Source organism: Vigna umbellata, chromosome 1 (genome assembly GCF_029865625.1).
Source record: "Vigna umbellata cultivar VRB3 chromosome 1, Vumbellata_1.0, whole genome shotgun sequence".
Classification (NCBI taxonomy): Eukaryota; Viridiplantae; Streptophyta; class Magnoliopsida; order Fabales; family Fabaceae; genus Vigna; species Vigna umbellata.
In genome coordinates, this window is record NC_142165.1 from 92,431,509 (window position 1) to 92,446,156 (window position 14,648).

At 36.2% G+C, this 14,648-nt stretch overlaps 2 protein-coding genes across 3 annotated transcripts; one reads left to right on the plus strand and one right to left on the minus strand.

The window, feature by feature from the left end:
* Positions 1-718: 718 nt before the first annotated feature.
* Positions 719-3,253, plus strand: LOC148206805 (pentatricopeptide repeat-containing protein At5g46580, chloroplastic-like). 2 transcript variants are annotated; one of them, XM_088104771.1, is made up of 2 exons: positions 719-2,233; positions 2,396-3,253. In XM_088104771.1, exons 1-2 carry the CDS (start codon positions 776-778, stop codon positions 2,909-2,911), a joined length of 1,974 nt encoding a protein of 657 aa, XP_087960897.1. In that variant the 5' UTR covers positions 719-775; the 3' UTR covers positions 2,912-3,253. The 2 variants fall into 2 exon arrangements, with proteins under 2 accessions (XP_087960897.1, XP_087960896.1); XM_088104770.1 differs by having other exon boundaries at positions 721-3,253.
* Positions 3,254-3,997: 744 nt separating this feature from the next.
* On the minus strand, positions 3,998-9,025 carry LOC148206806 (protein phosphatase 2C 29-like). The gene is made up of 4 exons (XM_088104772.1): positions 7,227-9,025; positions 6,905-7,018; positions 5,547-5,811; positions 3,998-4,692 (listed from the first exon to the last, which is right to left on the minus strand). The coding sequence occupies exons 1-4, from the start codon at positions 8,796-8,798 to the stop codon at positions 4,568-4,570; spliced, it is 2,076 nt and encodes a 691-aa protein (XP_087960898.1). The 5' UTR covers positions 8,799-9,025; the 3' UTR covers positions 3,998-4,567.
* Between the last annotated feature and the right edge of the window lie 5,623 nt (positions 9,026-14,648).

Genomic DNA, 14,648 nt, shown 5'->3' on the forward strand with positions numbered 1-14,648 from the left:
GAAAAGATGGACAAAGGTGAAGAAAGAAAATTACTTTTATTTATTGCCAATCATTACTCACATCCTCCCTTTTACCGAAACATCCTTTTATCTTTTTTTTTTCATTTTATGTTTTAATCAGTTTTCCAGATTGTGCTAAATTTGTAAACTAATTTTCAAAAATATTTTTTTAAGTTAAATATGAATTTAATCCTTAAATGTAAAAATGAATTTTATTTCAAAATTTTGATATAATTTAGTCATTAAATATAACTTTTTAATCCATTTTTGTAAAAAAAATTAATATATTAAAAAGTATTTTAAATTAACATTTGAGTTTTATATTATTTATTAGGTTTCGGTTTAAATATCAATCTAAAACATAGTTTAATATATAAAAAAAATTACACGATTGAGTTAAAATTTTATATTAATTTATTTTTAAAATTTAGATACAAAATGCGTCAAAACTTAAGACAATAGTAAATTTTAATTTCACAATAAAGTTGAAGCTCGAACCTAAATTTTTTAACACATTTAAGAAAATACTTTTAGTAAGCTCATTGTAAGATAGGAAAACGGTATACGAAGCCCAGCCCAAATGGCAAACGCGGCCCAACCTATGTATCTCCAAGTCCAGTCCAAAGAAAGTTCATATGTGTGTGTGTTTTTTCGTAATTTGAAAGTCGAAATATCCTGAAATAAAAACAGAATTTGTAGTATTACCTCATATATTTTGGATTTAGATAAGGTTATGAAATAATATCTTGGGACTGGTTCTAGCCAACGAACTCCAATGGCTACTCCACTGTCTACCGTTGTGGATGTGTACTTCACAGACACCAAAAGAACAAGATTGAGCGTCACAAACCCTTGTAGGCAAAAAGGCATTAGAAAATGTTTCATACACTGCTCCACTTCAAATTCTACTCCAGAGGCTCCTCCCACACCAGCTTCAGACAGCAAGAAGAAGAGCACTTCCTTATCCGACCAACTCGCACCCCTTGCCAACAAAACCCTATCCACTGTCGCAGGAGACCAATCCTATGCCTTTTCTAAGGGAAAATCCACTTGGGTCAACCCCACCAAAGCAAAGCGCAATGTGTTGTCCTCTGAGAGACAGAAGCGCGCTACTTACTCGTACAGTCCACAGTTGAAAGATTTGAAACGCTTTGTTCAAAAACTGAATGAGTGTGGTTCGTCTGAAGATGAATTCTTGCCTTCTTTGGAGGATATTCCACGCCCTCTTACTAGAGAAAACGTGTTGTTGATACTCAACACCTTGAAGCCATGGCAAAAGACTCGTCTTTTTCTGAATTGGATCAAGACCCAGAATTTGCTTCCCATGGAAACCATCTTCTACAATGTCACAATGAAGTCTTTGAGATTTGGGAAACAGTTTGCGCTGATAGAAGAACTTGCACACCAGATGATCGACACTGGGGTTCCGCTGGATAACATCACTTACTCCACCATCATCTCGTGTGCCAAGAAGTGTAACCTCTTTCACAAGGCTGTGCAGTGGTTTGAGATGATGTACAAGACTGGTTTGATGCCTGATGAGGTAACTTACTCTGCTATTTTAGATGTTTATGCTAGGTTAGGCAAGGTTGAAGAGGTGATAAGTTTGTATGAGAGAGGTAGAGCGAGTGGGTGGAAGCCTGATCCCATCACATTCTCTGTGCTGGGGAAGATGTTTGGGGAGGCTGGGGACTATGATGGCATTAGATATGTGTTTCAGGAGATGGAGTCTGTTGGGGTGCAGCCTAATTTGGTTGTGTATAATACCTTGCTGGAGGCAATGGGAAAGGCTGGCAAGCCTGGGTTCGCAAGGGGCCTGTTTGAAGAAATGATTGAGTCAGGGGTTGTACCGAACGAGAAGACTCTGACGGCGGTTATTAAGATATATGGAAAGGCCAGGTGGTCTAGAGATGCTTTGGAGTTGTGGCAACGAATGAAGGAAAATGACTGGCCTATGGATTTTATCTTGTATAATACATTGCTGAACATGTGTGCAGATGTTGGACTGGTGGAGGAAGCTGAAACTTTGTTCAGGGACATGAAGCAGTCTGCACATTGCAAGCCAGACAGTTGGAGTTACACGGCAATGCTCAACATATACGGGAGTCAAGGAGATGTCGACAAGGCAATGAAATTGTTTGAAGAGATGTGCAAGTCGGGTGTTGAACTCAATGTGATGGGGTTTACTTGTTTGATTCAGTGCTTGGGAAGGGCTATGGAATTTGATGATTTGGTAAGAGTTTTTTATTCTTCAGTTGAGAGGGGCATTAAGCCAGATGATAGGCTATGTGGTTGCTTGCTATCTGTTGTGTCCCTTTCTCAGGGTAGCAAGGATGAGGAAAAAGTCCTTGCTTGTTTGCTGCAAGCTAACCCAAAATTGGTTGCCTTTATTCAGTTGATTGAAGATGAAAAAACTAGTTTTGAGACTGTCAAGGAAGAGTTCAAGGGTATAATGAACAGCGCAGTGGTTGAAGTAAGAAGACCCTTCTGTAACTGCTTGATTGACATATGTAGAAACAAAGATCTTCTAGAGAGAGCCCATGAGCTACTGTACTTGGGAACTTTGTATGGATTATACCCAAGTTTGCACCACAAAACTGATGAGGAATGGTGCTTGGACGTTAGATCATTATCAGTTGGTGCAGCACTAACAGCACTTGAAGAGTGGATGTGGACGCTCACCAAAATTGTTAAGCGGGAGGAGACACTACCAAAGTTATTCCTTGCCCAAACTGGTACTGGTGCTCATAAGTTTGCCCAAGGGCTCCATATTTCTTTTTCCTCTCATTTGAGGAAGCTAGCTGTGCCATTTAGGCAGAGTGAAGAAAAAGTTGGCTGTTTCAGTGCAACTAGAGAGGATTTAATCTCTTGGGTGCAATCGAACTCCACGGCAGCTGCTACAGCTACATAGATGATGGTAGCTCAAGTGACATTCATGTTGCACGGTATGGCTAAAACATAATACAATGATACTTTCAGGTCTACTTATCATCACTTGAAAGGCCAAGATATGAAGTCTTGAAGGCAGAGATGGGATGTATAATCTTCCGCTCATTTCTTACAATGTAAACACATCCTGAAATTTACTATTCTTTTTTTGTTTCCCTTCATTTTATATAACCCACCTTCAAGTCTGGGGAAGAGGCTGGATAGATGCTACCATGAATCTGTCATTATGAAAATTGTTTACAGTCCTGTCTCCCATGCTAAATGCCACTCATTACAATAAAATGCTGGAAATTCTAACAAGGCATATTCGAAGTTTAGATAATCTGTAGTGACATTTTCGTTGTATTAGATTTTATTCATTACAATTATTTAGTTTATTTATAAAAAAAAAAATGCTATAAATTCATCTTTAAAAGTTATGGATGGATGAGATGTATTCACTTGACTATCTCATGTCAAATCCTGTTAGACTAAAATTGTCCTGATCCGAAGGTCAAGGAGTCTCTTAAGAAAAATAGAGGAATACTTCGTGCTTAATTCTTTACTAAAGACTCCTACAACAACTTTATAAAAATTGGACACGGCACTTTATAAATATTACTAACGTTTGTTGACTCCTCTATATCTTTCTTAACCAATATATGCTTCACACTCATTGAACTTTTTGGTCTGGAGAGAAATAGTTGCTGAATTTCGTACACTGCTATCATCCTCCCCCACGGTGAACAGAAAAAATAAATGCATCAACTGAGAATTTACTTCTTTCACTCTTTCAATTAGATATTTTAATATAATATTTCTTTTTCTTGTATATGTATGTATGTATATACTTCACTAATTTGCTTCAACTTACCCAAAAATTTCACTCAAGTTATTTCTTATCTTTATTGATGTTAGAATTCGTCATGTTTGCTTCCGAAAGAACCTTTTTGTACACAGATGCTGAAATACCGGACGAGTAATCCTTGAAACAACCGAATTTTTCGCCTTTAATTTACGAATGGCCATTTCCATTCTGCATTGTTTAATGCATTGCATTAGCCCCTAATTGAGAATAATCATTTTAATTGGCAACGGTGGAAATCCACTCTCCGTTACAGATCGTCATTTCTGACTAAGGACTGACTGGTCGAGTTCAATCAATACAATTGTATCCCCACCCATATATACCCATTTTCTTGGCTATCAGAAAGAAAAGAAGAATGAAAACTATTGGAAAGTGTCTTGGCTATCAAAATTTCTATAATTTATCATCTATACAGCTGCAAAAAAACGGGGGAGAGAGAATCGAGCTGCCAATGGAAAAAGAAGCAGCGGCTTCGCTTCTTTTTTTTAACTCATCAACAGAATTCACAAGGTCCATCTGCAATGCCTGTTCTTAGCTCATACCATTGCATTTAGCTTTCCTTAATTTTGGACAGAGCTATAGCGGTAGCTTTTTGCCAGTTAAATCTGAGATTCCTCAGTTGATAATTTTTAATGTCGCAAGATCGCGAAAAACACACCCAGACCAATGACAAATGGACCTGCTTTGAAACTTCAGCACTGGCTTCATGACACACACAGGTGTAAAAATGTCATCACATGTATAAGCCAACAAGTTGAAGGTCTCATTGTCTCACGGATATTTTCCTGACGATTTCCAGATTCTCCCTTCAAGTGAAATTACCATGACAGTAACATCATCGTGATACTTCCTCCGATCTCCTTGTGGTATATCAAGCAATTCATGAAAATCCATTCCTGCCACAAATCAATCCAAAATAACCTATAAATGGGGATTGTGTAGGCATAAGAATTGGCAAGTCAAAAGTTTCTACTAGAAATGAACATATTCCTTGCATCAATTATTTTCTTGTTTTAGCCATATTTATTGCATAATCTCCAACCCGGGCAGGTTGAAAAAAGAAAAAGACCCACCAGCATTAAACGTATTTCAAAATAAGTTTTACCCAAATTACAAGAAGGGTATTCACTAAAATAGCAGATAAACACGACAAGCGTCCTGAATTTAGAAGGCTATTCACTAAAATAATGCTTTCTGAAATTGGCTATATCAAACTCAGATTGCGCAAATAATTTAGGAGTCCACAGAAGTGATGGGTTTTAATGAAAGTCAAATATAAGACTATCAAAGAAACTGCCACCTTTCTAAAGAAGGACAATTACGAAGTAGGTGTTGTGCAAAACTACGAACTTTTAAAGCAGAAGAGTAGGCGTTCTAAGAAAGGAAAATATAAACAATCTCGCACTAAGACAACACATTTCTCTGAGGAACATAACATTTTAACAGAAAAGATTGAGAACAAGAGGTAATAAATAATAATTAATTAACTCCAACACCAAATTTTTGTCGGGGTTCAGATCCTTCAAACTGTACACTCTGCAAGGCATGGTGTTTTACTTCTTAAAATTTGTCATCGTCATCGTCATTAAAATTTAGCATGACCATACAAGACATGGCAAAAAAAGCTTTTAATTTACACATAAAAAAATAATTACTAATTAATACTCCACATTTGTGTCACTCGGCAAATTGCACATTTAACATGTTGAGCAAGACTGCAAAACAAGAAAGAGTCAGAAGATTCATTTACCAGCTTTCTTAGCTGCACGGAGAAGCACCTCTTCTATTAAATGTTGGGCTGGATCTCCTTCAGGAAATTTTTCCATGAAGCTCTCAACATGAGAAACCACTTCTTCATTGTTTAGATATTGATATAAACCATCAGATGAAAGGATCAGGAACTGATCTCTCTGGCATAATCTGTGGTGACGTAGTGAAGGAGAGCATGAAATATACGGAGCAGTGCCAATATATTCATTTCGAAACATCTCTAGTACCGCATCATTTAACTTCGGCTATGGAAAAAATCAATTCAGACAGTCATGTCAGAATACATTTATATTAAATTGAGAAGAATGTAGCAACCCTAAATAAGAAAAACAAGACGACTTATAATTTATCACGTAGATGTGCATCAACATGAGCAGCAGTATCACGAGCACAACAAATGTGGGTTTCATTACAACAAAAATGGGCTTCGTTACTTGGAAAACCAACGTGGTCTAATGTTGGTACCAACATTGTTCATCAGATGCTTTAGTACAATATTGAATTAGCAGTGTCAGCATGGTCTACCAACAATTGGCTTTATTCTTTGGCGGCTTATCATTCTATCAAATAGGAGTATATTGCGAGACTTAGGTCTATGCGTGTGTTGGGTATAATTAATGTAACCTCTTTGGCTTAGAGAGAAAAGGAAAGCGATCAATTCTCCTATGGCAACAATTCAACGCACCATATATTGTTGGACACTACAATTTACATCATAAAGTATCACAAACTTACATAATTTTTTTAAAGAAAACAATGAAAACAAAATTCTCAATTATTAACATGACAAGTTTTAATTTTGCCGTCTCATATTGAGATACACTTCTATTCTACAAAATAACTAATATAGTGGAAATTTTTGGCATTCCAAAAATCTATAATTAAAATACAAAAAGATCATGACCAATGAGATGCGAGTGCTAGTAAATAGAGTTAAAAGCACACATCAGAGAATCTATGGATACAAATATGCTCATGACTTCAAGCATCTATTTAGAGACTCGTTTATCTGTGCATATGCACTACTAACAAAGCTTACGTTCGTATAAGTGAAAGCATAACAGGTGAGGAGAGTTAATTTTGACAATATGGAGAACCATAAGATATTCTTAAGCACGCAAACACACTCGTTGACTAAACAAAGGATTATCTACTAAGGTAGATGAATAATAAATATTCGTCTGTTTTAAAAAAATAACAGAGTAAATCATCCCCCCGTCCATGATGCACGAACTATAAAAAAACAGCATTTATTATTTTCCTCCCGATGGAAGTAGAAAATGGTCCAGAAGCACACATAAAACATTGTATTAATAAAACAAAGCATTTTCAAGACACCTGTTTCAAAAATCCAGCCCCAAATGCTCTGGTGACCTTCAGGCGACCTTTGACTCTGTCATTGACTATACATTGGGTATCATCAGGATGCTCGTTTTTAATCCTAATGATTTCCTGCAAAACAACAAGCACCACTTTTCAGCCAACTCTTAAGCATATCACAAAATGACTAAAGAAAAGGGGGGGAAATATCAATAAATGCAACCATTAACAAAAGAATACCTTCTAGTATGTTCAACTACAACAAGAACAACAAAAAATCAAAACTTCGTGAACATACAATAACTACTTAATACTGCATGTTACCAAATCTAGAACTTACTTCTTCAATGCTGGTGCTGTGGTCAGTAGAGAGTTGCAACGCCGCCAACCTCATTTGTTGAGCATTTTCACTTTGACCTAAACACAATGACTCCTCAACTATGCACTCAGCACCGGACACAACACCTCCCTTGCTTCCCGATTCAACAGTAGAATCGACATCCTTTGGTTCATAGTGTGCAACAATAGCCCTACTATCCCCAACATTCATCACATACACATCCTCATCCCTCATCAACACAACCAACAAACACGAACCCATTAAAGCAAGCTCCGGATTCGTATCCAGAAGCTTATCCGTCATATCCAAATACGCAACCTCCGAGACTTGAAGTGCCCGAGACAACGCACTCAAAACAAGTCCATGATCCACAGGACCCACCTTCCGCTTCCTCCCAGACGGCTTCTCCTTTTCCTTCTCCTCATTACCCAAATTCCACCCCCTCCTTTCACCCTCCTTCTGCTTCGATAACCCCTGCTTCAACTTCGACAGCAACAACCACCTCCTACTCACAGCAGACCCCGCATTGGCGTTGTTAACGCTCAACGCATCGTCCACGGAAAACGCAAACCTATCCGAACCAGAAAGGTCGAGTCCGTCCTCAGCGAGAAGCTCCCACAGTTTACGCCGTTTACTCTGCGTTCCTTCCACCACGGGATTACTCTCTTGCGGCAACGGTTGTTCGTCTTCCAGCTCCCAGAACAAGCCTTGTAGCTCGCTGTGAACGGCACGGTAGAGGTGCCCCATCAGAAACTCCGGCGCGTCTGGGCCATTGAAACCGTCGTAAATCCCAACATACAACCACCCTTGCTCCTCCGACACCACCACATGGACGCGATCCTCCCCAGCCTTTCCCAACGCCCACTGCACATTGCCCTCACCGCCCCTCGCCTCCGCCGCCGCCGCCTCCTTCTTCTCCGGCACCGGCACCACCCACGGCCTCTTCATCTCCGTGGCGTTCCGATTGAACGCCTTCCGGAATCCCGAAATCACCTTCTTCTTCCTGCTCTTCTTTCCGTAGAGCCCGCTGAGCGGCGCAGAGAAGGGAACGTCACCGCCGCCGCCGCCTTCGGCGGCGGGTAGAGGACCGGAGACGGCGTTGGCTTCGATTGGACCGGAGAGGAAGAAGCCGCTGACCTGGAAGGGCTCGCCGCCTCGGGGAACGGGCTGGAGCGGGAGCGCGGTAAACGAAGCCGTGCTTTCGAAGCCATTGACGATATTGCCCTTGGTGGTAGCTCCGACGCAATCGAGGGTGTCTTCGTCAAAGTGAATGACCGTAGTGGGGAGAGAGCTGTTGGCGCTGACGGAGGCCCCGGAAATGGCTTTGAAGCCGGTTTCATGGGATTCGGGTCGGGTTCGAGGCTCATGAGTGGGAGAGAAGCGGAGGGAGGTGGAGGGGCTGAGGAAGCGATCGGAGTGAGTAGGTGAGAGGAAGCGAGCGGAGGATCTGACGTAACAGAAGGAGTGCCCTAGGGTTTCGTCCAATGGGTCCGTGGCCTTGAATAGGACATGGTGGTCGGCCGGTTGGTTCCTCCCGTAGCACCAACAGAGGGTTGAAACTCCACTTCCCATCACATTTCCCTTCTCATTCACCTCTACTCTTTCTTCTTTCCCCACCCACCAATCCAACTCCAACAAATCAATCAATAATTAAATAAACAACAATAACCAAACGAGGAAGCTCAGTGAGGAAGAGCCCAGAGGGAAGAAACACCAAAATTTAAAGAAGATATTATTATTATAATAATATTTTATGTTTTTGGGTTAAGATTTCATTTCGAAATGGGAGGAGAGACAGCAGCCCTTTTATATGAGTAGAAAAATGGAAGATCTTTTGTCCTTTCTGCGCCTTTTTCAAATGTTTTTTCTTCTGTTTGCGTGTCAAGTTGTTGCCTTCGGTCTCATGTGAGTTGACGGTTAAGCTCATAAACATAGCTGTGTATCATCAATTACACTTCTTACGGTTATCTCATTTTTTATTTTTTTAATCTAAAATATCTCTCTTTCGTCTCTACACTCCCAATTTCTTTTTCTTCTTTTTAAGTCGTTTCAGATTACTCAATTAATTTATGTCTCTCAAACAGCGTTAAACACTTCAAACGGAACATTCAGGCACTACAAAAATACCAGTCAAACATTTTATCAGGAAACGGTAGACGATGGTGGATGAAGGGTTTGCGTGTTGCCCTTAATATATTAGTTTTAGGGTTTTGGTGGGAATTTTTTCTTTCACAAAAGTGGGATTGGCTTCAACTTTCAAGGCAACTTTCAAATCAGATCAAGGCCTCTTTTTAAACCAAACCACTTCCTTCCCGTTTCGTTAACCAAACACTTCTAATAGGCCAATATTATGTCCTCATGCAAGCTTTTTATCAGTCTTTTAATACATTATAAAAATTAAATGAAAATAATTAATATTTCTGATCTTATAAGAGAATCGGTTAACAAAAGAACCAACCATTTTAGTAATAATAATGGAACCGGTGAGATTTTAATTGAATAATCTGACACATGCTCCTTCTCAAAACTGAACTATTGTTCTAATTCTTGTGGCTCAAACCATGTGCCCATCTTTCTTAATTACATTTCTTTAATTTACTTTGTAAGAAATATTACAATCGGACCAAATAAAAAACATATATTTTTAATCCCATGTCTTGTTAGTCTTATTTTTAAATTAAATTTCATGTTTGGCAAACATCATCCCTGTATTTTAATTATTAAAAACAGCACCGGTTATCAAAACAAGACGTTGATTTCAATTCTAAAATAATCGCAATAATTTCATAAAATATTATTGTACATAGAGTTTACCCCAATGTGGGCATTGTATAAGACTGAAGGAACCGAGAAGCACGAGTTCCAGAAACAGTTTTGTGAGATATCTGCATCACAGAGTCGTTAAGGAAAATAATTATTGGTTTTTTTAGTGTGATACGAAAAAAATAAACAGCAAAATAAAGTTAATTAAAAAGAAACAATCTATAATTTGACTTCAAAAATGTCCCAATCCTTATGGGGTTGATTAAAAAAGTGTAAATACGTGTGTTTATACATCACTTTCATGCTGCAACGACAAATTTCTGATGCCGTATCGATCATGCAACATTTACAAAGAAAATATATAGACATATGTGATGAAGTCATTGTATTAGCTATTGAATTTTTAAACATGTCAAAGGTAGACCGAACACTGTTATGACTATTTCTCCCTTCTCAATACTGCATTCCGTTATATATAAAACAATTTATTCTCGTCATTTAACGTGTTGAATTTAAAATAATTTGACTAATTTCATATTTTAATGTTTTTAAATCATTGTTTTCAGACCTTATTCATAGTTCTATTCAAACCTTGTTATTAGTATTTCTTTTTTTTCGATTTATTATTATTATTATTATTATTATTATTATTATTATTATTATATACGTTGCGTGGTTAATGACTTCAACTTGGGAATTAATCACGTTTTGAAGTTGGCGTGGATGAATTAATACACTAAGATGCAACATGCAAATTGATTTACGAAGAAATGTACGTTGACTCGGTTATGAAGTTGTTTGTAGATTATTTTTTTATAAATAGTTGTAGGCACCAAAAGGCTTACTCTTGTTTTAAGCATTTGTCGTTATTTTCTGTAAAAGGGATTATAGAATAGAAAATAAATTAAACGATGAGCATGGCAAGAAGATTCAAAATTGAAATGTTGCATTGCAAGGGTTTATATAATCCACACGAGAGGTTGACCAAACTGAATAATTGAATCACCAAATTATTAATTCAACAGGTACTACTAGAATTGGTAAACTTAATCGAAGAAATTGGTGAAGAAAAACTTTCTTTTTTAAGTTGAGGTTGGTAACGGTGAAGCGTGTTGTTTTATATGCGCGTAAGGTAGTATTTTTTTTATTGGATATTCAAATACTGGAATCGTGAATTAAACTACCCAAGTCGTATGGTTGGTAAATATTTGAATTACTTGAACACGTTAAGATTCAATCTATGTCTGTAAAGTTAAAAATACTTTTTAATTAGGAAGAGGCTGACTTTCATGTTATTTAACATTAAAACGTATTAGAGCGTATTAAATGTTAATTTTGAACATCTTTATTGTTGAAAAGATTCATGATAGATCCAGATTTTTCAACTTGAGAAAATTTTCTTATGCAATACAACAAGAAACGGCTAACCTGTGTTAAATATACATATAATTTTAGATTTTTAACTTTTAAGGCAAAAATTAGGATTTGTATTTGTACAGACCTTATTATATTTTTATCACCAAATTTTAAAAATAAATTAATATAATCATTTTAATTTAATTATGTCCTTCCTTTTATATATCAAAGTTTCTTATTTAATATTAAAACGGGATAATATTAAACTATGTAAATAACTCAAATAAAATGGTGTAAAGATCTCATATACTAACATAAAATACATTTGATATGTCAAAAAAACTTAATGTAACTGAATTTAAAAAATTATATTTTTTTAAGTTTGGGAACTAAAATGTATCAACTAGGGATGTCAATTTTACCCCGGATACGCGTATCTGCGTGTAAAATCCACGGCGGGTAGTTAAATTTAATTAAAAATAAAATAAAATTATATTTTATTAGGTTAAATTTAATTTATATTTAATTTAATTTATATTATATTATATATTTTTTTTGTAATTTTATTTAAATTTTATTTTAAAAATGTATTAAAATATTTTTTTTGCGGGTATCCGCGGGTATTTTTTAATCGGGCACCCGCGCGGGTAGCTTGTACAATTTTATCCGGCGGGTCGGGTTGCGGGTAGGCAATACTCGTGCCCGACCCGCCCCGTTGTCATCCCTAGTATCAATTTCCTAACCGAGACAAATTTTAATTTTTTTATTAAAGTACAACAACTAAAAACATATTTAACCCAAATTGAAAAAAAAAAACCACATTTTTAAATAGAGTTTATTTCAAACATAATTTAAATGAAAATAAAAAATGTAAGAACTTAGAAAATAAAATATTGGAGTTAATAGATGTTTTAAAATAATGAGACCGAGTATGATAAAATTAAAATAATTTGATAATATAAATAAAAAATTTTAAACTCGTTTCATTATCTAAAACACTCATCTTCTCACTAAAAACTCTTTCTCTTTAGTTCTCTACCTTTTTTCTATGAGTTATAACTCCTGAGTCATCTCTTGGATAATTAAAAGGTACCTAAACGACCATGACAACGAGATCCACGTTTCTATCCGATCAGTTTCTTCAATATAGCAGATAAGTTTTGACTCATTTTTCTTTTTTTCGTTCTTAATTATGATCATGCTTAATGATCTCTTGTCGCATGTGAGTTGTAATATCTTTTCCTAGTTTCTTGTTGATCAGAGGTTCTAAAGACTTTCTTTGATCTTTATTCGGTGTTTTGTATGTGTTGCTAGAATTCCTTGAGCTCTAAGCAAGGGTTCGACGTTTATAAAACTATGTTGCTTCAGTGCAAGGTAAAGGAAGCTAGTGTTTGTTTTTAAATTGAATTATAATGTATGAAATTGGAATTGTGAGTATGTATGTTGTTGCATATATGGTTGGTTGACTATCTATGAAATGCCTATTTTGATGTTAACTGTGTTTGATTGAAAATAATGAATGAATGAAGCTTGATTTCCCGTATGATTTTGTGTGAACTGGAGAGATTGTGTGAAAGTAATTGGTATGATGACAATGGTGTGAATCTTGGTTATAATGCAAAAAAGAAAAGGCATAAGTACACTTATAAGTCCATTGGTAGTCTAAATTAGAGGTCTAAGAGGTGATGTTCTGAAATCTTAGTCTAAAGTTATAAATTGTGGTTTATGACAGTTTATATGGTCCTTAGTAACTTATTTATAATGAGAATCAATTGATATGTAGTGTAAGATGGAATTATAGTCATTATAGTGTCTTTGCAATGTTGTTTCAAAGGTAGTTTAAATGTTTTGATAAGTGAAAATCTAAAGGAAACAAGTCTTATGTAAAACTGAATGTTTAGAGTTGTCTTTAGGTGATTTAAAATTGTTTTGAACTTTAAGAATGGTAGGAATATGATGCAAGAGTGTTTGGTGGTTGATAGTGGAGTTTAGTTTAGTTAAGAGTTAGTTTTAAGGGTTTTGACTAGTGAAATTTCAAATTAGAGGGTCTAGGGTATAAAGGATGGTTTGAGGTTTGTCCTAAAGTCATTTATGACTTGTTTCTACCTTTGGTTGATTGAAATTGGTGTTAGAAGGAGTAGAAATGAATTTGGGTAGTTTAGGAAAGTTGATTCAGTTTGAAGAGGTAATTTTAAGTTAGAGTGGTGTTTTATGAGGTTTCTTAGTGTCAAGAGGGTCTTAGAGATTAGTTGAGATGGTGTAGGAAGTGCCCAAAGTCATAGAAATAAAGTTTCAAGTTCTAATATGACGTTAAGCGCTACTTCCCAATGTCGTTGGTGTTGCGGTACAAGACATGGTGATGGATCTGTAGGTGGTGTAGAGGTACAATACGTGGTTGTGAGGTGGTGGAGGTTAGGTGGTTGTTCATGTAGCTAAAGGTTTTTTCTCACTTTGTTTTGTTTGATACGTGGTATTCTATGTAGGTGTTGAAGTTTTGCCGGTGGTTTGTGGTTTACATTGGCTTTGGTTGGTCATTGTATGTGGAGGTGGATGGTATTCTACCAATTTAGTACTTGGTTGGTGGTTATGTTCGATGATCTACTCCTTGTTCTGTATTGGATTCTTCTTTCTTGTGTGCTTTGTTGGTTCATGATCGATGTGTGTAATTAAGTTTTGTGTTATGATTATTAATAGATTCACTATATTACAAGTATATACTTAAAAAACCATTTTTTTAATTATGGTTATTAATAGATTCACTATATATTACAAGTATATACTTTAAAATCCATTTTTTTATTATGAATAAAAATGAAATGTAATTCTCAAATTTGATAGAAATTTGGCTAACTATGATACACGGATAAGATAAGATACGTATCAAATACGTTAATATGTTTATTTTGAAAATAATAAAATACAATATTTTATATATACATATACAAAAATTCTTTAAACACTTCATAAATACGTAATTGTTATTGTATCACTCCAAATTAAAATCATATGTCAAACCCATAAAAACCCCAACTTAGTGGAATACATGTGTAAGCGAAAGGGGTGTTTTTCAGAAAATGGAAGACAGGTGTGTGATGCAGATTGGACGAACGGTTTTGACGGTATGAGTAAAACTTAAAACTTTTCAAATTTTCATGCCACTTCTCTGCATGCACCATTCATCTTCAACCTTCTGAATCTTCTCCTTCTCTCTACCATCTCCACATTCTCTCAAAGAAAATATCATCTTTTCTTCTTCCGATCACCTCTCAGGCACCGTTTAAACTCTCCCAGCGTCAAGGGCTT

What these genes read in the sequence shown, in the direction of transcription:
- LOC148206806 (XM_088104772.1), bottom strand. Translation starts at nt 8,798, where the DNA reads ATGGGAAGTGGAGTTTCAACCCTCTGTTGGTGCTACGGGAGGAACCAA. An exon ending in GGGCTGGATTTTTGAAACAG is followed by an intron (nt 5,812 to 6,904) that starts GTGTCTTGAAAA and finishes TTTTTTCCATAG; the next exon opens with CCGAAGTTAAATGATGCGGT. An exon ending in CCGTGCAGCTAAGAAAGCTG is followed by an intron (nt 4,693 to 5,546) that starts GTAAATGAATCT and finishes GATTTGTGGCAG; the next exon opens with GAATGGATTTTCATGAATTG.
- LOC148206805 (XM_088104770.1), top strand. Translation starts at nt 776, where the DNA reads ATGGCTACTCCACTGTCTACCGTTGTGGATGTGTACTTCACAGACACC.